The sequence below is a fragment of the Molossus molossus genome, unplaced genomic scaffold (genome assembly GCF_014108415.1).
Source record: "Molossus molossus isolate mMolMol1 unplaced genomic scaffold, mMolMol1.p scaffold_m16_p_7, whole genome shotgun sequence".
Classification (NCBI taxonomy): Eukaryota; Metazoa; Chordata; class Mammalia; order Chiroptera; family Molossidae; genus Molossus; species Molossus molossus.
Window position 1 is genome coordinate 11,714,234 of NW_023425401.1, and position 22,245 is coordinate 11,736,478.

Below are 22,245 nucleotides of genomic sequence, written 5' to 3' on the forward strand. Positions count from 1 at the left end.
AATTGAGGTCACCCTCTCTTCCCTGCTGTCTCCTCCACATAATTCATCTTATCCAACTGGAATACAGATTGATATGTGCATGTCCACCTCTGCTGCTGGGAGTGAGGGAAAGGATCTTGATTCATCTTTCTATTCCAAACACTTAAGATTATGCCTGAAACATAAAAGATAATAAATGCTTGTTTAATAGAGCTCAAACCTCAAGATCAACTTTAACATGCAATGTAAGAAGCAGATTGTATGTGTTGGACTTATTTCTGCACCTAAAGTCTGAGTCTGTGACTGCCTTTTTTTTTTTTTTCCATTCCTCCAAGGAGCAAAATTTATTCACAACAAGCACTTGGGTGCCGTACCCTGTGCTAAATGCTCTACACATATTATCTCGTTTAATCCCCACCAATATTCTCACGTGCTATTACAAGCATTTGCCTCATTTATGGATGAGGAAATTGATGTTTGAAGAAGTTAAATAACTCACCCGAAGTTACCCTACTGGTCAGTGGCGGAGCCAGAACTCAAGGACAATAATCCCAGAACTTCAGAGCTAGAAGGAATCCCAAAATCATCTTCCTGGATTAAGATCCTTGAAGTGGGGTTTATGACTTACCTCCTGGTACACAGCAGGCCCTCCCAAAGGGCCACTTTCTCAGATTCTGACCTTTGCCTGGAAGAACTCAGCTGCCATCACAAACAGGCTCTATTCTTGCCTGCCCAACACTTCTCACAGGTGTGAATTGCTTGTGTTGTCTGAATTATTCATGATCCCCACCTTGAGAAGTGTGCTTAAAGAGAGAACTACAGTTCTCATTATTTTTCAAGACAAAGTGCCTGATTAATTGGTGAGTTAGACAACATAAGCTCATGGTCCAGGGCGATTCACACCAAATATTGTATCCCTGCCCACTTTTTGAATTTCAGCTTCCATGTAATGCCCCAGTTTCCATTAGGATTTAAAATAGGGGTAGCTGGGCAGGAAAGAGAACCATCTCCAGCATCTCTCTCCTACCTGAAAAACAATTACCATCATCTAAAGCTGCTGCAAACCCATGTGTTCTTCCCAAGGCTGAGATGGGTTTTTCAACGAGATTTCTTGAGCTGCATCAAGCCCAGAAAATTCAGATGCCACGTCACCTGTAATTTATGCCATCAGTAAATCATGTGAAACTACGGCCTTCCGGTCCTTTCTCCAGGCTTCTTCCCCTTCGCCACCTCTCCCTCATGAGTTGATTTTCCAAGTGGGAAATTTTATGAGAGGGATAACCATCTGCTAATCGTGAGCCAACATCACTGTGTTTTAAATTCAATGTTAGTCAACCAAAATGAATTGAAAAGCAGCAGCAGTGGTTTGGGGGTACTAAAAATAAGCTGTAGCATTTGCTGAGTTCTCAGAATTAAAACCACAGGCGGCTAACTTGTTGCTGCTCTTAATAAGATATGACTGTTCTGTCCCATTGGCTGCTACTATGAGGAACTTGAACTCTGACATTCACCTACTAACACTGTGCTTTGGGTTAGTTGGCAGTGACCAAGAAAGGAAGTGCGTTTCCCTGCAACTAAACCTGCCAGAAAAGATAACAGATGGCTTTCAAGTGATCACCTTGTGCCACACCACAACTGCACCTTGTGCCACACCACAAATTCGCCTTGTATTTATGATTTAATTAGTCACACATCCATGGATATGGTTCCCTGGCTTGCTGTCTAATGCCTCCAACAAGGTGTTTCTTCCTTTGAATTTAATTTTGGGTAATAATACAATAACAGCACACAATAGGAATTAATACATTGAGCATTTCCATTAGGACTTCAACACCTTCTTGACCACTGAATACCAGATCCTACACTAAAGGTCTTATCAGATATCCCTTGAAGGTTTGCCATTAAAGTTTTGAGGGACCAGAGAGGTAGAAGAATTCTACCTAATGGATCATTGTGATTAGAAACCTGTCATATTCAGTAACCAGTGGGGGTGCTTCTATTGATTCCTGCTCCTTCAGATTCATTAGCAATTTTTTTCTCTTCAATTAGACCTGCTGATCAACCATAGAAAAGCTGAAGGAAGCCCTCCCTTTGCTCAGCTGCACTTGGGGTAAAAAAAAAAAAAATTGTATGCTTGGAAAGTAAAATTACATAGCATATTCCAAGAGGCCACACAGGGAAAATATCTCTCTCTCTCTCTCTCTCTCTCTCTCTCTCTCTCTCTCTCTCTCACACACACACACACACACACACACACACACACACACGCACACCCCCAGGAAAATTGTCAGAGGCTGGGCTCTACGTTCCCTAAGTCGCTTCAATCAGAACCAGAAGACACAATCCCTTCATCACGTCCATCTTAAACCCATGCCCCAAGCGTGTGTCTCCACGGAGCTAATTTCTGAAACAAACAAAGAAAATCAAGTCTGCGAGGAGCGAGGGTTTGCTCCCCTGTGCCTTGAATTCAGGCATCCAGCACAGTGGCGCCGCGGTGCTCGCGGGTCGGGGCGCCCAGGGTCACCCTCACCTTCCCCGCCCCGCCAGCCCCGGTGCCAGCTGCGCCAGAAAGTGCGAGCCCGCCCTGCTCCTTTCGCTTCTCCCCACTGCGCCCCAAGTCCCCAGAACGCCCGCGTCCCCACACTAAGGGCGCCACCGCTCTCCCGCTCTGCGCTGTCAGATGTCAAGCGCCGAGGTGCTGTGGGCACCGAGGGTGCCGGCCAGCCAAACAAGTGCCACACCGGACGCCTGCTCTCACTCCGAGCGAGCGGGCGGGGCGGCCACAGGTAGGTTCTCCATCCCAGGGCGCGGGGCGAGGGCAGGGGGCGAGTGACCCGGCGCGGCAGCCGCACCCGCCGGGCTGAAACTCACCGGAGGACACGGAGGAGCCGGACAGGCTGGAGTTGCTGGACGCTGCCATCTCCGCGGCCCCGCACGTCGCTGCTCGCTCAGCCCCGGTGCGGACGCAGCCTGCGCTGCCCTCGCCCGGTCGCTCCCAGCCGCCGCGGCCCCCAGCCCATGGCAAAGTCCTGGGGACGCGCAGCAAGCACCAGCCTCTGGACTCTGCTTGCACTTCCTGCTCCGCCAGATGACGCGCTGCCGCCGCCGCTATTTATTTGTGGTTTCCGTCCCTCTTGGCGCCTTTGCACGCTTTTCTCCGGGTGTCTCAGGGTAGGTAGGTGGGAGCAGAGAAAGGCCAAGGGGCGGCCGGAGCGGACCGAACGTGGTGCAGCCGAGCCCCAGCTGCAGTTAGCGAGCCCCGCGCGCTGTGGGACCCGGGCGCCAGGGCGTCCCTGAGCCGCCCGCCAGCTCCCCTCACCCTCCGCTGGGCTCCTGCCTTCCCGGCGGCACTTCGAGCAGCCCGGGCAAAGCGGCGGGAGACAGACAGACAGAGCGACCTCCCCCTTCTCCCTCCGCCCCAACTCCGCTCGGCGCACACAAAGGAAGGAGAGGAGACGCGGGAGCTGGGGGGCTGCTTCAGCTGCCGCGGGCTTGACAGCTCCTGCGTCGGGGCTGGAGGGGGAGGCTGCGGGCTGCGGGGCGGGAGGACCCTGGACAAGGAGCGGGACCTCCAGGTGCTGGGGAAGCCGCCGGGGGCGCGGGGCGAGCGCAGCTGCCGTGCGCAGAGCCACTCCAAGGGTTGGAAGGCGACCTGGAGCGGGGAGTGGGGACAGGGGGGCGGAGGGAAGGTGTTGGAGGTCGCTGCGCCCGGGCGGACTAAGAAGCGGCGAGAAGACGGGGTGGAAAAGGGAGGGCGGACGCGGGGTCACTAAGGACACGCTGTTAAAGCAGAAGGGGGCCTGGGGTGCCAGAGCGGCTGTGGAGCGCTCCGTCAGTCCCCTCCAAATTGTCCTTTGTTGCTCGGGAGCTGATGGTCCCAGCCCTGCCAGGAGGTAAGTTTTCTAAACATCCTCAAAACACCCAGCAAGCCAATCCAGCTGCACTTAAGTACCCCAGCCACGGACAGTGCCCGACCGGCCCACGGGGCTTTTGAGGTTGGCCTTCAAAGAAATAGAGATATTCCAAATATGTCATCAGGCCCACACAATGCCGGGTGTCAGAGAGAAAGGTTCTCCGACTTCCTCTTGCAAAGGATCCGCACAAAAGCCAGAAGACTGGCCGCAGGTCCGACTGTGCCTTTCAGGCTAAGGCGCTACTCAGGTGTGTGTGTGAGAGAGAGAGAGACGGAGCACCTTGTGCTCCCTTCCCCTGTATTTAAACCTAAATTAATTTCACTGGGAGGAAATACCATGCCGGGTGTCGTGTTTTTTTTTTAAAGTCTATTTCATGCTCCCAGCAGGGCAATCGGTTCTTTTAATCCTGAAGCAACAGAAAACTGTGAAATTTGAACAGAAATTGTTAGATCAAAAGGAAAAGCGAACATTAAAGGGATGAAAGTACTCTCATTATGTAGTACAGAGGAAAGTGTTCACATTGGGGAAGTTCAATTTTTAAAAATACGGTTAAAAGGACATAGTTTAAAAATTATTAGGAGTGACAGGAGCAGCGACCAGTCCTAGGGGGTCCACGTCAACCATGGGCTTAACACGCAGTGAATAATAAATGTTGAATAATCACACCATGCACCAGGTCACACTTTCTAGTGGATTTAAACTTTTAAAAAAAAATCTCTTCAGGATGCCATCCCAGTGGGTCTTCCCAATAAAGTTATTTATTTATTTGTGTATTTGTTTATTTATTTATTTATTTTTAATGCAGCTTGATGAATAGTTGAGGGCTCATGAGCACTCTTCAGTCACTTTGGATTGAGTCTCCCTGACCCTCATCTAGTGGAACTTGAAACATCCCTGCTGGTATAGAGAGACCCAAGCACCCTCATTTTTCTTCTTGTTGTGCCACACAGCCTCGATGCAACCTCAGCAGGAGCCAGCCCTTCAGGGACACATGGCCCATCCCAACCCCCACCTTGCTCTCAGAATGGAACTGCCTGCTTTCCAAGACTTCTTCTGATCAAAGGCAACATCTGCTTGTTTGACATGAAATCTGTGTGTCCCTCCAGATCTTTAGTTGGGCAACTATCTAACTTAGCTGTCACTTAGTTGTCGCCATCTGGGTTTTGAAGAAGACAACACTCAGTTTCCAACTCTGGTTTTGCCACTTATTAGCTATGTAACCTTGAGCAAATGACTGACAGACACTCCCTGAGCCATAGTTGTTCCATCTGCAACCAAAGGACTCTTACAAGGGCTATCATGAGGATTAAATGGGTTGATCATTGTAAAGCCACAGTGTAATTGGCGTGAGGTTCAGGCTCCATAAGTGACTGTAAGTTGTTCGCTTAAAAGACTGAATCTCTGATTTGAACAACTTTTGCTCTCTCCACTGCATCTGGAGATAACTAGGCAGCAGTGACTTGTTCTGCAAGGGGAAATGTCTAATCTTTGGCCCAATGTTAATATCTTTCTTGGCCCAAACTAAGCAACAGGCCTCATGACTCATCTCAGAAGTCTCACTAAGGGATATCAGATTTCTATTTCTGCAGTTTGGATGACAATAGTTACCTTCCTAGGGCTGTATAATTGTTAGTCAGAGAAAGTACAACATGGTCCTGTGAAGTGGATTATTTTTATTATCCCAAATTGACAGAGAAGGGACAGCACAGGAGGGCACCCGCTATGAAGCCTCGCCAAGGCTTTCTGTGATGTATAGATGTAGAATAAGACAGACTCATGTCTATCCACTGGATCCAAAGGCCAGAAGGATATGAAGATAACAAGCATACTTGCTGAATAGAAATGGGATGAATGGGTAGAAGGTAGGTGGTAACTCTGAAGTCTATTATTTTGAAGAACACGTGAAAAGCTCCAGGTTCAGAACAAAAATCTGAAAGTTGATCAATAACTTGGAATGTTAAAGCCATAACCAAGGGAGAAAGCTCAGCAGGCATGATTGCTTACTATCCCTTTTCTTAGATTCAGAGGCCTACAGTGCTTGCTTCTCCTTGCAAATGTTGAATATCTGTAAATGAGCAGGAGGTGGCTGAAACAAGATGCTAACCCCCTCCTCAGTAGGCTCAGGAACCTGTTTGCAGACCTCCCAAAGCATTTCTCCAAATACAACAGTAAAAATATTAACTCATATATTTTATTCATTCGATGTATGGCCTTAATTCTAGTTGACCCCCCCACCCCCTTTTTTTTTTTTTTTTTGCCAATGGATAAGGGTCTCTTGGTGCTACAAAGATCTTAGGTCTGTTTGAAAAGGATTTTAAAAGATATTTATACCTTCTTTCTTCAAATATTAAAAGACTGATGGTATGAAAGAAGTCGCGTTGTTAATTTGGTCTATTTAGGATTAAAAATTACACTTTGTTTCAGTTCTCATGCCAACTGAACACTTAAAATCTTCCCACTTCCCTTTTCCAAACATATATCCTGTTCTCTTCCCAAATGCAACCCCTTCTCACTGTGCCCGCCCCACCTGAGTCTGGCACACCAGCCTCCTCCCACGTTCTCCCTGCTGGGCACACTCTACATTGTGAACGTTCAGGTGGAAAACACCTTCCTAGAGAATCTTCCCTGATCCGCAAACCAGAAGCCAGTTCCCCTATTGAATTCCTCTAGCCCTTCCTCTGACCTCCCCACTGGCAGATGCAGTCTTGTTTTGCTGGTAATTTTGGAACATATTTTATCTCCCTATTCCATTAAAAGCTTCCAGGGGCCAGGATCCTTGTCTGGCCGGCCTTTATGTTCTCTCCCACGATTTTTGTTGAATAAATGAATAAAGGAACAAATGACTCCATATATGGTTCTCAAGAACACCAATTACATGTCACATCAGTTGGGGTGACCACTCAGCAACAGAGCATGAGTAACACATCTGGGCCACATGGAAGTTGGCGTGTGTGTCACCACACTCCTTGGCCGTGAACAACAAAAATTGCAGTGAGGAAAACATAAGGATACAATGTTGATGGAGTAAATGTTTGCAGTCCCCACCCCCACCACCGGCTGTTACAACTCCTGTACTTTATTGTTTACAGAGTAGCTCTTATGCTACTGTAATTTGTTTATTTTTGCTTTACTGCTCCTTTGAAGTTTAAAGGCAGACATGAGAACACTGCAGGGCAAATGCGGCTGCTGTGCTGAGCGCCCGGGCTCCCGCGTCTCTGGCACTCTGGGGTGTTCGTGAAGGTCATTCCTTCCCTCCGCGCTACGCACAGAATGAAATATTCCTTACTTTCAAGATTAATCCAGTGGCTGGCATTCACAGGAGACTAGTGGGGCTATTTGTCAACTAGCTCTAAATATTCTATGGCAAATACTCCACTCTCCCCTGAAAATTGGTTCTTTCCCCATCAATTTCTCAACGTCGATATACTCTTCATTGGAGTGAGAAATATTTCTCTTTGTAGTTAAAGCTGTGTTTCTAAATACAAATGCCTAGTCCTGTTAAAGAGAAAACACTGGCTCTTTGGGGCAACGACAGGCGGCGTAGACTGGAGGCAGAAGCTAAGACAGACTCCGTTTCCCCGGTGGGCAGCCGGCCCAGGGCGGGTTGTCCAGCAGACAGCTCAGCCGCGCAAGGAGCAGCCCGCCTCCAAACAAAAGGAGCCCGCACCTGGGGTGCAGACAAAGGGAGGCCGCTGGGCTACCCAATTCCCAGCTCACATCCCTGCTGCTGGGGACACCTAGTGGCCACACGCGCCCCAAGCACAGGTGCTACTGAAGCTCCTCACTGACCTGCGGAGGGGTCCAGGGGAATCCCCGCGAGTTTGCTGTTTGGCCACTTAGCTTGCCAGGATCAGACACCCACACCAATGCACACTCATGCCACGCAGTCAGCTACACTCTCTTTGGCCTGAAAGCCAGACACACACACACAGAGAAATAGGGGGAGGGGACTATTTCTTTCTGAAGAAGAAAATCAGAGTTCAGAGACTTACCGAGTTCAGAAACTTATTGAATGCACTTTCTTCTGCATAGAGCGCCGTCTGGCTTTGTTCTCCGACATTTTAGATTACAAAAAGCTTTTCTGCCCTCAAGCTCGATGAGAAATCTAGGATAAACTAAAGTGAAGTCTGCTCCGGGCAAAGTGCGCAGTGGGTTTGTTTATTGGTCTCTTCTGGGGAACCTCTGGCTTTATGCTCTCTTGCTACAAAAGTGTCCGATGGATTGATTCTCTGCTGTTCCTTCATTTATGCATTCATTAATTCCCTCCGTAAGGTGTGTTGAGCCCCGGAGAGAAGGATACAGGAAACCACATTCTTGCCCTGTGCATCCTGCAGTCTGATCCCCTCCACCCTTCCTGGGACGCACACGTTCACTGGGGCAAGGCACAGAGGTGTCTCTAATTGGAAATTACACGTAGGTGTCACCCATCTGGTACGAACTTACTTTTCAGCAGTTTCTTTTTTAAAACAAAGCCTCCAAAATCAAGCTTAAAGTCTACTTCTAGATAACCAGCATCTTCTCATGCACAGGTTTATCTTGTCAGCTCAGGGAATCACTTGAACATTCTGAATGTTCTGTGTGTTTGCCCTCCCTCCCACGAAAAAGTTCTGAATCATTATTTTTATTTCTTTGCCTGTGGCATCTATAGATTCAACAACAAAACAGGAAACACCTTTTTAAAAAAAATCCTTTTAAGGAGGGAGTGTAAATGGCATTGGAGGAAAGCTTACAGTCAATACCTGGGCCAGTCTTCTGATGTAGAAAATACATTTCAGCCTTTTGCAAATGTAGGCGGGGCAAAATAGGTTTGTATGGAAACTATACAATAATTAATACATTATAATAATACAAGCATAAACTCTGTGTTACTCATACTCACAACTGTAAGCCCGCTTTTGCCCCACCCTGTGTTTTAGATGTTTGTAAAACCCGACATGAAGAAGTGATTTTGGTAACGTTTACAGGGTATCTATGGAGCCAGACAGACCATTTCATTTTAGTTCACCTTTTGTTTGCTGTGTGACTTCATCTTAGTTTCCTGACATTTCAAATGGGGTTAATAATGCCAAGTGCACAGAGTTTGTGGGGACCACACGGAATAACAGATGTGAGTACAGTGCCTACTGCACAGAGACCCAGTCAGCTCTGGCCTGTTCCTTTAGCAAAGCCTAGTGTTCCTTTAGCAAAGCTCACTTCCACATTTCCAGAGCAGTCTGGGAGAATGATGGTCTGGGAGAATAATTTCATCGCTACGTACCACCTCTGTGTTACAGCGCCTGCACGGGAGCATGTTAGGACCTGGGAGCGAGGCCTGGGCTTGGGGGATGAAGCCCAGGTCCGAGTCTGACTCTACTGCATACTGCCTGGTGACCTCGGACAAGGAACTTAACTTCTCATTCTCAGTCTCCTTGCAATGGAGATAATACCTCATTTTTATGTAAAAGACAATGACAGTAGGGTACTCCATAATATTAATTACAGCAAGTACTTTCTAATTGTAGCAGGCCCTGGAGAGAGAGTGGATGTTACTAGGGGCTGGGAGTGTTTCAGAATCTTCAAGGAGGGGAGTGTGGAAAATAAAAAGGTATACTGGAGTTCTCTCTCACACACACACACGCACACACACACATGCACACCGCGGTGGTAATGCCTCCCATTGGGACAGTTACCCCTAGCCTCTGTTGATAAGAAAGCTGGTCGCGTTGGAAAGTAGGGTACTGTGAACGAGTACGGTTACTTAATCTCTCCGCCAAACTTGGCCCCTTAGGAGATAAAGGGGAGAAAACCAACATTTGATGAGGACGATAGCCACTGTTCCTTTCATCGGCGCTCTCGGCACGTTTCCTGACACCAGTGATAGAGAAAACCGCTCTGCCCGCTCTGTGTGCTCACTATCATCAAGTGCTCACAACATTCCTGGAGAGAGAATCAGGAGCTCTAATTTCCATTTGGGGAAACTGAGGCCAGAAAAACATCAGTCACATCTTTATCAAAATGCACGACAGCCCTAGTGGTATTATCATCCCCAATATATTTGGTTATGAAACAAAACCTGAGAGGGGGAATAATTTACCAAGTTTACAGGCATCGATCTGAACCCAGCTTTGGTTGACTCTTCAGAACATGATAAAATAAAATTTACCCTTTCGTAAATTTAGACTTTTTTCTGCATTTTTGATTAATATTTTCTTGTTGGAGCAATGACTTGGGTGAGAAATGAAGCCTTTAAAATACTTTTTAAAAAAATTTTTTTTGAACCTAGAAGGATATGGTCATTGTCCTTGCCTAACACACAGACCTTTGTGTAGGCTGGACACTGGAGAGACACAGAACTCGTGCTCTGACCCCAAGGCCCTGGGCAGGGACAGGCATAGTGTTAGGGAGACCCCGGAGGCATTTGCCCAAGTGAGGGGATTTCAAAGGACTGACTCTGCTCTTGGCCAGAACCCCATCCTATCCAGCTTCCAGACGCGGAAGTTCCATAAACAGAACTTCCACCTCTTTGACTTAATTAAAAAGTGCTGTGAACACCTGTCAGAATTCATTAAAGCCAATTAACTGTTTCCATCTGAGTGAGTCTCCCTATCCCAAAGGCTGTTTGTAATATCAAGGGAAGACCAATGCACAGGACAAGGTTATACACCACCTTTATGTCCACAGATTACCTGGGAGTCCTGTCAAAATGCAGGTTCGGATTCAGCAGGTGTGGGGCAGGCCCCAGTCCTGCACTTCCAGTACCTCCCAGGTGGCACAGACGCATCACCACATTCTGCAGTAACAAGGGCCCCGGGGCAGTGGTCACACCTCTACTGCATATAGGAGTCACCGAGGCATTTAGCAATCCCAAAGCCCAAATCACATCCCAGGACAATCAAATCGAATCCCTGTGGGGTGGGAAGCAAACATCAGTGCTGAAACTCCCAGGCGACCCCCAGTGCAGCTGCAGTTGGGAGCCATGGGGTGTAGAGAAGAGATCACACTGTTGAAGGAGTCAGCTGGGCATAATGAGGGCTCACGGTGCCCCAAGACTGTGCCAGGACTCTGATCATGAAGGAGAGAGAAGCAAGTTCCTGTCAAGACCTTTCTTTTTTTTACGACATTTTTCCATTTTTTGTTTAGATAGAGTGGGAGGGAGAGAGAGGAAGAGAGAAACATCGATGTGAAAGGGACACATCGAGTGGCTGCCACCCACACGACCAACCAGGGCCGGGGACAAACTGCATCCAAGGTACATGCTCTTAGCGGGAACCGAACCCGGGTCTCTCAGGACCACAGGCCAACGCTCCAACTGCTGAGCCAAACCGTCCAGGGCTTGTCAAGACCTTTCATAAGATGATGTAACCACAGCCACCGTGATGTGAGAAAATAGACTATAATCTAACATGAGGACAACATTTTCAATCAGCATGGGGGTGATTCTGTTTGAAACTATAGTCTGCATTATGATTTTTAAAACATCCTTCTCGATGAATAAGCATAAACAATATGCACTTACTTTAGGGCCACGCCCACAAGGGCAGCCAGCTGTCAGTAAGGCAGATGTTTTCAGCAAATCCACTCTATCATTTCTCAATCAGAAAGAAGATTAGAAATGGGATTTTCAGCTCAGATGGGGTTGAAGGGTGATGTTTATGCCAGAGATACACTTCACGCCAGAGCTAGAAAAATTGCTTTGGGGAAAGAAAACCCTCAACTTCTTATGTGTAATGAATATATGAAAATGAAAGCCTCCGTCTGGAAAGAAAGAGGCGACACCATAGGTGAACGCACCTGCCTGCCACCTGCAGCGGTGTAGCAGCAGGGATGCAATCGTTGAGCTGCGACAATTTCTCCACATCCACATCCACACCCACTCCCCGGGGTTGAGTCTAAAAAAGTGCTAAGCTAAATGAATCAGAATGTTTATAGCGGTTAATTCAGGTATGATGGTAAATTGTACGTGTCAACTTGACTGGACCATGGGGTGCCCACATACTTAGCAAAACATTATTCTGGGGGGTTCTGTGATGGTGTTTTTGGATGAGATTAACATTTAAAGAAATTAACTGAGTAAATCAGATTGCTTTCCCTAATGTGGGTGGGCCCCATGCAATCAGATGAAGGCCTAAGAACAGAAAGACTGGGCCCCCTTCAATAAGAGAGAAGTCTTCTGGATGGCTTTCAGACTGGGCAGCTCTTTTCTTGCCTTTGGACTGGAAATGAACCATCACTTTCCCAGGTCTCTAGCTTGCTGACTCACACTGAAGACCTAGGACTTACTAGCCTTCATAAGTTGCCAGATATAAAGGAATACGCATGAACCAATATATATTGGCCTCAATATGACTCTCTGTGTGTGTTTTATTGGTTCTGTTTCACTGGAGAACTGTGACAAATAACTCACAAGGGTAATTTTTCACCTTTGGTGTTCCACCAGGTTTTAAACTTTTTTCTGTAACAAGCATGTACACAGTAATCATTGATTTTAAATGAACAACAGGAAGGATCGTGTCCTCTTACATCGCAAGTGCCTGTACTGCAGAACTGTGCTGTGTCTCCAACTGTAGAACTACAAACATTGCCTGGAGAGAGCCGTTGAAACTGATGCCACCCTCAGGAGTTCTGAGGGGTGGCAGCGAGTGTCTGCGTCTCTCACAAGCTCCCGGGGATGCCACTCCACGGACCTAGCTTTGAGTGGCGAGGTCTATGATCACTCCAGTAGTGACCACAGCCCCTTTCTAGGGGACTGTCCTGTAATCTCGTCTTCCTGTGTTGATCCCGCCACGCCAGCCCTTTACAAACTCCCTCTGACTTTGCAGTCATCCTTCTACCCATCTCTCAAGCGATGGGGAGATTCTGGAGAGCAGCGATGGTGTTGTACCATTTTTGCATCTCCCTTCCCTGACCCCCAAACCTGTCCTGTCATAAAATTACAGAACTGTTTGGAGAATCCATCTGAGTGCTTATACTTGCTCTGGTGTCCCAAGCCATTTAAGGCAGCGGCTGTCCTGATTTTCTGCACAAAAGAGCAGGCACAGAATGAACCAGTGAGCGCTGTCTTCTCTTCTGCCCTGTCCAAGGAATTACATTTTCAATAAGAGCTCCAATTTCTTTGGGACAGTTACATCAAGAACCTCAATGTGACATTCAGGCCTTATGGAACGTTAATGATCGTGAGGAACACTGAGTTTACTCAATTTGTGTTTCTAAGCATGTGAATGCTTAGAATCGTGGAGACAAAATCTTTGAATGTTGAATTGACTTTTTCTGTTTTAATCCAAAAGTGATGTTGGATAAAAATTCCCTAGGCCTATACATGGGTAACATTGACTGAGCATGACAAGTAGTTGCATACGATGATGTGGCAAGACTGAGGGAGAAGTCTGAACAATGTTAGCACTCGATCCATTCTCATTTTGATACATTCTCTTTTGATCTGCATCTTCATATCCCCATTCTGTTGCACTCTGTCATATCACAGTGACTAGCTTTTGTTTCTTAATGCTGTTTGTGATCTTATTGTGCTACTGTCAGAACACTATCAGGTTAAAACAATTCTTTTAAGGCATTCAGAATAGAAATCTTCACCACTGTGAAGCTTCTTCTGTCCTCCTATTTTTCAAAGCCTATTAGTACCTTCTCTTTGGCAGAGCATCCCGTCATGGTCTCATAATAGAAGTTCAGCTTGTTTGCATATGCATTTGCATGTCTTCATTAAGAGGAAGACAGCCAAGTGATTAATGAGTGCTATTGCTCATTTTGCAAAAGGAATATGTCTGTTTGTTATAGTCTATATTCAAAGCAATGAAAGTCATAAGTTAGCATAACATCTAATAATTTACAGCTTTTATGTTATTTAAGATGTTTTTCTTATAAAGTAATCATCATAACTGTAGACATGTTAGAGGTAAAAGAGGGTTACGTAAAAGAAAAGAAGTCATCCATAGTCTCAGCAGCATGACTAAGTACTTTAGTAATTTGTTGTACTTTTTCTCCCTGTGGGGACAAGCAGTTTAGTGGTCCGCTTTTTGCAGATTATGATATGTAGAAATCTGACCATATATATAGAAAAACTTTTAGAACCTCTACCAAAAGTGGCAATCTTTGTGTGTTGAAATTATTATTTTTTAAATGATTATATTTTTATCTATAAAATCAGAGACAAAAAGAAAGCTACCTTCATTTTGGAATGCAGTGGTATGACTATCTCCCCAATGTCATTACATATTCTTAATGTGATTTTTAAATGGCAACAACTCAATGCATGACTCCTCTATTAATTGGAATTTAAGTTGTTCTACAGTTTTTGCTTTTTGTGAATGATGCTGGGATAAAGGTCCTTGCACAGAAGTCTGCAGGTGCCTTTCTGTTTGCTTCCCGAGGCTGGCCTGCCGGGAGCTGGCATGTCGGCGGGAGGGCCGGCACTGCACCACCCGAGAGGGTGCCAGACACTGTACGTTCCACGTGCATGTTCTCTTCTGCTGGCTACCTGTCAGCTAAATAGCAGTGTGTCTCCTCTGCTGGTGAGCAACTGAATGGAATATATAACTTTGATTTTTCATGTTTACAATTTCATTTCAATATTTTTCAAGTCCACTGGGTTTTTCATACCCTCTTGTTCCTTTATCATACTTTTGATTGCCTCTCCCAATCTTTAATGATCATGCTCGGTATTGCCTTTCTGCCCCTTCTAAAACCACCCTCCACCCTATCCACCCTAACTGTGCCCGGAGAGGTGAATCCGCTGGGCTCCAGGGACCAGTTCCCTTGCCCAGACAGGTTCCTGCCCTCCCCAGGCCTAGGGAACTTTGCTCTCCACGGTGCCGCATTTGGGCCCTAAGAGTTTCACCGTCTCTCCCCGGGGCGCATGGCTGTGCTTCCGTCCTTTCCCCAGAAATGGCAAACCCTTGCCTGAGTCCTGCGTGTGGGAAGGAGGGTGGCTGTCCGCCCTGCTCAGGGAGCTGGTTTCGCTTGGACCTCGGGGCTGGGGGCCGGCAGCTCTGCTTCCCCGAGAGGAGCACCGGGGCGCGTGTCACCAAGAGGGGCTCTCTCAGCCTTCCGACCTGGAGGCCATGGGGCGGGGGGGCTTGAGAGTGGGTACAGACTCGCCTCATGTCTGGAGCTCCCAGTTATTCTAAACTAATACACTGGTGCATACTCAGCCTTTAGAAAATTTTTTAAATTTCTTCTTTTTAAAAAATTTTTTTTTCCTTTATTGGTTTTTAGAGACAAAGGAAGGGGGAGAGAGATAGAAACATCGATGAGAGAGAACATCGATTAGCCGCCTCCTGCATGTCCCCCACTGGGGATCGGGCCCACAGCCTGGGCATGTGCCCTGACCAGGAATCGAACCGGCAACCTCTTGGTGCATGGATTGATGCTCAACCACTGAGCCACACTGGCCAGGCTAAAATTTCATCTTCCCTACTCTTCGGCAGCCGCCTCTTCCTCCCAGGCACGTCAAAGGCAAAGATTCATGTGTCTTGACTCTCCTGGCGGTGGGGTGGGGGTGGGGGTTTACTCCCTGAACGTCAGTGTCCTGGCCATGTGACCTCAACTCCCTGATGAGCTCATGAAAGTGATGATTTTGTGGCCTGCTCAGCATTTTCCCATTGTTGGGATGGGTGGGCACCCTCACAAGGAGCTCCACGTCCCACACAGGAGTGGAATGTTCAGTGTGTTAGTAGCGGCACCACATTGCACTCCACAAGCACTCTGGGCTGGAGGATAACGTCCACGGTCACCAGAGACATGGCCCCGGGACAAAGCCACGAGCGCCTGGCAGATGCTTTCAGGGCAATGCCAGCTGCAGGGCTCACGGCCCCTCTGGGTTCTCATTGTCTATCTCGCTGGCCCGAGAGAATCTTCCTTACTTTTGTGTAAGCTCAGGTATGCATTTAAAATGATGTTTTAAAAAGACCAAAACGATCTTATCCAGCACTTTTTAGATGATATATAGCAGAAAAGCTTCTCTAGATATCTAGTAAGTCATATAGCCATAAGCACAAAGTGAAAAAAAAAATGTTTTATAATGTTACAATTTTAATAATTTACTTTTTTCCTTATTAAGATGAATGATTCTTGAAGCTGTTGATTTGATGGCTGCATACGCCAAAAAGCAATGGTTAATGTGAAAATGGTTAATATTGTAAACATGGAATCATTTTTAATGTAAAAGACTGACTTTACTAAGCTTATCTCAAATGCCCTAACAGTTCAATTTATCTGGTGGGTGTTAACATGAATAATTTAAAATTAATTTTCCAACTGCAAGAGAAATAAAATTGATTTTGAGAGTTTTCCTGAACCTGAAAGCTTGGTTATTTTTGACAAAAAAAATTGACAAATGATGAATGGATGGTTACATGATGATAGATAGATAGATAGATAGATAGATGATAGATAGATAATAGACTGACTGACTAATAAATAGATTGTTATTACTGTATAATAAGGTAAACTTTAGACACCAATCTTATAATCAAAGGCGAGCCTAAGATTAGAACTCAGAGGATTCCTAGGCCCAAAGTCAATCAACTGGTTACAACAAATCAACAGAAACCAGCCAAGAAGCCTACAGCCCCTGTGGTACCAAGACCTCAGTGGGACTGGATCCTGGAGAGAATGTGATGCTATTTTAGTGATCCACAGTAAGATGTTTCATTAAAGGACTGGATCATTGCAGGAATTATTGGGTTCCATAGAGGTGGCAACACTGTCCATGTGTATTAACATGATCTAGCTGACCACACATCTGATTGGCGGACTGGCCGACTAGATGTTTGTCTCCTTCCTCCTCACCATTCCATGAGTTTTTTCACTTGCAGAGCTGTGTTGAGTACTCAGTTGAGGAGGACAACCTTCTCAGCTAGAGCTGATTATTCTTTAGCCAAGAATGTAGGAATGGGGGGTCTCCCCCCGAGTCAGCTCTTAAGTTCCACTTGTATGTTGAGGATATGCTTGAAAGCTTCAGTTAAAGATGATAGATTCAGTAGTTTACTTTGGACATTTTCCCACCCCTCTCTGGCAGGCCAAATAATGGCCCCCTAACAATGTCTTCATACTAATCCGTAGAACCTGTGACTATGTTACTTAACATGACCAAAGGGACTTCACGAATGTGATAAAGGTTGTAGGTCTTAAAATGGGATGATTATCTTAGATTATCCAAATAGGTCCAATATAATAAGATAAGTACTTAAAATTGAAGAACTTTTCCCAGCTAGGGCCAGATAAATCCAACTGGAGAAGAGGCAGGAGAGATTCAAAACAAGACAGGGACTCGACTCACTGTTGCTGACTTTGAAGGTAAACAAGGCCATGATAGAGCCAATACAGGCAGCCTCTAGAAGCCAAGAGCGACAGTGACCAATAGCCAGCAAGGAAATGAAGACCTCAGTCCTACAGCCGCATGGAACTGAATTCTGCCAACACACCTGCAGGAGCAAGGAAAAAGGCTTTTCACTGGAGCCTTGAGAAAAAATGCATCCCTGTGGACACCTTGTATTAGAGACGTCATCTGTTTGTGTTGTCTAAAGCTATTTGTTGTATGATCATTTGTAATAGCATCACTAGGAAACATCCTCTTGTTTTCATGTCTCTTACCGTTCTCTGTATGCTTCCCTTTGTACTGACTCTACCCAGGGATTTCAGTGCCTTCATGAGTTCTTGTGATGGTCTCAGAAGCACCACAGAGGTGAACACTGGGCTGAGCAGGGCCCACCAAATCCTGTGTGGGTTCCTTATGGGATTGGTAAGGATGTTGGCAGAGAGAGGACATTTCTCCTCTTGAGCTGGCAAATCAAAACAGGGGCCATGTAAACTTGGAGATCCATTACAGGAGAGAACCTGCTTGAGAATAAGGATAACTCAGAAGAAAAGGAGTTAAGAGATTATTAACACATAGGTCAAGCTCAGATCCAGCTATACCTGGAACGCAGAACCTCTAGACTTTTTAGTTATCTTACTTAAAAAAAACAAAAACAAAAACAAAACTCTTTAAGTTTGGTTTAATTCCCTGCCACTACCAGAGGCTTGGCTGGTAAAATGCCACCGTCCTTGGGTTGCCAGGAGTATTCTAGGCCCTGATGGCCTCAGGCACAATGCCTGGAACATACCAGGTTTCATGTCACTAGTCATCTTTGCCTGTCAGGCCTTCACGAGGAAAACCTCCCCAAGGAAAACCTCCCCACTCCTGCCTCCAACTCAAATTCCTGGGACTCTGAAGGGAGCCATGGAGCCATGGAAAATCCTACACACGATGGTAGTGTTGATTACTGGGCTCATGAGCTAGCTTTTTCATTAAAACTATCAGAATGGAGCCCGGCTGGTGTGGCTCAGTGGTTGAGCATCGACCCATGCACCAAGAGGTTGCCGGTTCGATTCCTGGTCAGAGCACATGCCCAGGTTGTGGGCCTGATCCCCAGTGGGGGGCGTGCAGGAGGCGGCCAGTCAATATTCTCTCTCATTGATGTTTCTATCTCTCTCCCCCACTCCTTTCCTCTCTCTCTAAACTCAATAAAGGGAAAAAAAAAAAAAAAAACTATTAGGATGGAAACTTGGAAGATACTCTAGCTCCCAACAGTATATGTTGAATTGCAAGCACCATGACATGGATATGGAGAAGACATTTTGGCCTGGGTGTCCTTTTATTGGTACTCCTCACGTTGTATTTCAAATGAGTGTCATTTCATTCATTCAGAAGACTGGTTCTCAGCATACCTCTGTACCTTTAAAACCAAACAAACAACCTGATAGCTGTAACTGGAAAAGGATTTACAGAGGTTGGTTATCCTGCACTGTCTGTTTACAGAACCTTCTTGCTTTCCTGCCTATTTGTCACACTACATACCCTGGAGACAATGGCCACTGAAAGAGGGAACCACATTTTTATTTTCCAATTTGAGCAATGGTCATCTTTAACACGGTCATACTAGCATTTTCACTTGTAGGGCTTGAGATTAAGACCTAGTCCTTTTGGGCACGTATCTATGTGGGAAAGTGAGAATGCACTATTTGGAGACACACTGCTAGCTTTCAGAATTGTGTCACATGCCTGGAGTGGTAGTAAGAGTCTTACCTTACACTCTGTACACAGAAGACCCCCAGTGAAAACCTCAGGGCTCACTGAGGAGGATTCTGGGTAAATTCACCCCTCTGGGATCCCCACCCTATTAGCTTATCCTGGGTGTGGTGCTTTCTTCTGGCATCTCAGCCTGAGGGCTCTGAACTGACTAATGCTCTTGCTTATTCCATTACGCATGTATTATGCTGAATGATATCCCCACAGAATAACCAAGCCCAATTAACAGGTAGTGCTCACAGACCTGGGGATCCCCGGGGTCCTGAAGGCGGGGTGGTTCCCCCAGTGCAGACAAGTGCAGCAGGAAGCTCACACGGTGCCGTTACTCCGGAGCAGGAGCTGTGTGTGCACCAGTAAGCAGCAGAGCCCGCAATCAGCAGCCAGACCTGGCGCCAGCTGGCGGTGCACCTGCTCAGCACCTTTCATCTTGATTGACACACCTTGTCAACAGTCCTTTTCAATGAGGGGAATGTGGGTTTGTTTGCATTAGAACAATGGATCAGCTGAGTCACAGCGCAGGGTAAGTCAGTTTCGCCTGAGGTTAGATGTTACAGAGGTTTCCCCTGAGGTTAAATGTTACAGAGTTTTCCCCTGAGGTTAGATGTTACAGAAAGTCCCTCAGAAGCGTTCATTCCAAGGAGCCTGGGAACAAAGATACTAGAGGACATATATTTGTCATGTAATGGTTCGTCTTTATTCAAAATATTCACGAAATACACAAAAACCATTATAGAGTGGGGATAGGGACAAGTTACTTCAATGAGCCCTCAGATGAACAACTGGAGAAAATATAGATAATGTGGGGAGAAGGACTACCATTTACCATATCCACAAGTAAGTGAAGGGCAAGCCTCCAGGATCAATAGAATGCGTTTTCTTGGAGAGAGATATATATATATATAAAAACACTGGCATGAAGGAAGGTATGAGGTTAATTTTATGTGTCAATTTGAATGGGCCAAGGGCTGAGTAGATGAAACATTGATTCTGGGTACATCTGTGAAGGTGTTTTGGTTTAGATTGGCCTTTGAATCAGTGGATTCAGTAGATTGCCGTGCCCAGTGTGACTGAGCATCATCCAATACCTTTGTAAATGTGTAGAAACTTCATTTTTTAAATATGACCGTTCTGCTTTCTTTCCTTTTGATTCGAACTGGCCTCATCCAGCACCCTGACTCACCTTCTTCCTCCTCCTGCCTTGGAAGACCGCTCCCTGAAGCACTAAGCCCTCAGGACAATGAGGTTCTCATCAGCGTCAAATAATCTTAGAGGCAAAGCTTTGGGTCTGCTAACCACAGAGACAGAGTTTTGGTCAAACTAACATCTGGGCCTCAGTTGTATTTCAGCTCTAGGCCCAGAAAAGCAGGGAAACCAGAGAAAGCAAAGCCATGGCTGACATCAGGACCAGAGGCAATGACCAGCTAGCCCTAACCTAGGGCTGACCAATCAGGAGAGACCATGACCCTGACCGCAACCCTAACTCCCTTAGTCATCATCATGATTTTCCCCCTATATAACCCATCCCCCAGAAGCCATGGAGGAGCCAGGTCTTTGAACATTAGCTCACCTGTGACTCCAGACATTGGCCATTTTCTTAACATAAACCCTCATTTTATTTGCTGCAAGCTCCTGTTTGTGCTTTGTTGCATTTTGATGAACACGGGCAAATGGACCCCTTTAGTCCCATAACAAAAGGTGGAGGATTTGTCTCTTTTTCTCCTTGAGCTGGGACATCTCATCTCGTCTTCTTCTCCTGCCTTTAGATGGGTGTTTACACCACTGGCTTCCTTGGTTCTCAGGCCTTTGGACTCGGAATGAATTACTCCACAAGCTTCCCTGGGTCTCCAATTTGCAGATACAGATCTTGGGCCTCCTCAGCCTTCATGAGTGCGTGAGCCGATTCCTCATAGCCTCTGTCTCTGTCTCTCTGTCTTCCTCTCTCTCTAACCCTGGCAAATACAGAAGGCCTATGAAAATCATGTATTTGAAGATGTGCTTTTCCCTAGGCTTGATCTGGTAACAACAATTGTAAAGAAATATGCCAGATACTAAAACAAAGGAATAGTTTCAATAGTATCACCAGCAGTCAACTGTTAAACATAAATGGGGCCAAAAAAGCCCATTAGACCCAGGTTCAAGAGCTCAGAGAAGCACCTCTATGCCCTAAGACTCCTTTGGTACAACTCCAGAGAACGGGCTTCAGCTGGACGTCTGGGAGCACTGGGTCAGTCAAGGTCAAATACAAGGATCAAAGGAACAAACAGCTCTCATTCCTACCAGACAACCATGGAATAAGGATCAGGAGAGCCACAGGTGAACCACTGCGCAAATAGCAATAGAAGGGAGGAGCTCTTCTGGATCATAGGTGTCAAGCAGGCCCTCAGGGACAGAGACAGAGCTGCAAAAAAATGACAGCCCGAGAACGCACACAAAACAGGCGAACACCAAAGGAGAAAAGGCAGAAAAAGCCAGTGGCCATGTGCTGGTGTTTTCAATCACTCTTTGATACATTATCAGCTACTTAACCCTCTTTTTTTTAAGTGAACAATAATATAACACCAAAACAGTGGTGTTTATTTTTTAATTGATAGAAAAGCATTGCATTTAGATGTTTATGTAAAAACGATATAGGACAGAATCCCTCCTAGAGAAGGGAGAATTGTTTAAAGTAATGATTAAAAACACCATTTCAGAGAGGCATGGGGATAGAGCCGGGAAACTCTGAGAGACAACGCACACTTCCTGTGAATACTTCAGAAAAGCAATTTGATAAGACAATGCGTCTTAAGAGACTGAATGACGAATGGGATGCTCTTTCCAGATTCTTCTATAATGGTAATGTCACTGCAATGCCTTTATCCACAGCACTGTCATATATTTTGAATTGTGTACTTTTCGAAAACAGCAATGCTGAAAATACAATGCATAAACTATCTAAATAGGCATGAAAGGAAGAAAACTGAAAATGAGTAGAACCGGAAAAATCCCACATTTTATTCCATATCCGATACATTTCTGCTCATAGCCATTACAATGACTTCTGAAAATCAAGCCATAACTTGAGTTCATTTTCCTCATCATGTCTTAACAATCACCAAGACTTTCACTGTCACCAAATAGAATTTATAATATGTTTAATTAGGAATCACATTGGACTGGGATGATTTCAAACAAGGCAAACGGGAGTTTTCTTAAGTAAAAAGTTCATACATTAAAGCCCTGGCTAGTTTGGCTCAGCGGTTAGAGAATTGGCCCGAGGACCAGAGAGTCCTGGGTTCGGTTCCTGCTAAG

The 22,245-nt window shown here is 45.9% G+C and overlaps 1 protein-coding gene across 1 annotated transcript in view; it reads right to left on the minus strand.

Moving 5' to 3' along the window:
* Nucleotides 1-3,130, minus strand: part of CHN2 (chimerin 2) — a 247,693-nt gene extending 244,563 nt beyond the window's left edge. The window contains exon 1 of the mRNA XM_036246651.1: nucleotides 2,851-3,130. Within this exon, the coding sequence (XP_036102544.1) occupies nucleotides 2,851-2,899 (49 nt within the window). The 5' untranslated portion in view covers nucleotides 2,900-3,130. The remainder of the gene's footprint in view (nucleotides 1-2,850) is intronic.
* Nucleotides 3,131-22,245: the final 19,115 nt, after the last annotated feature.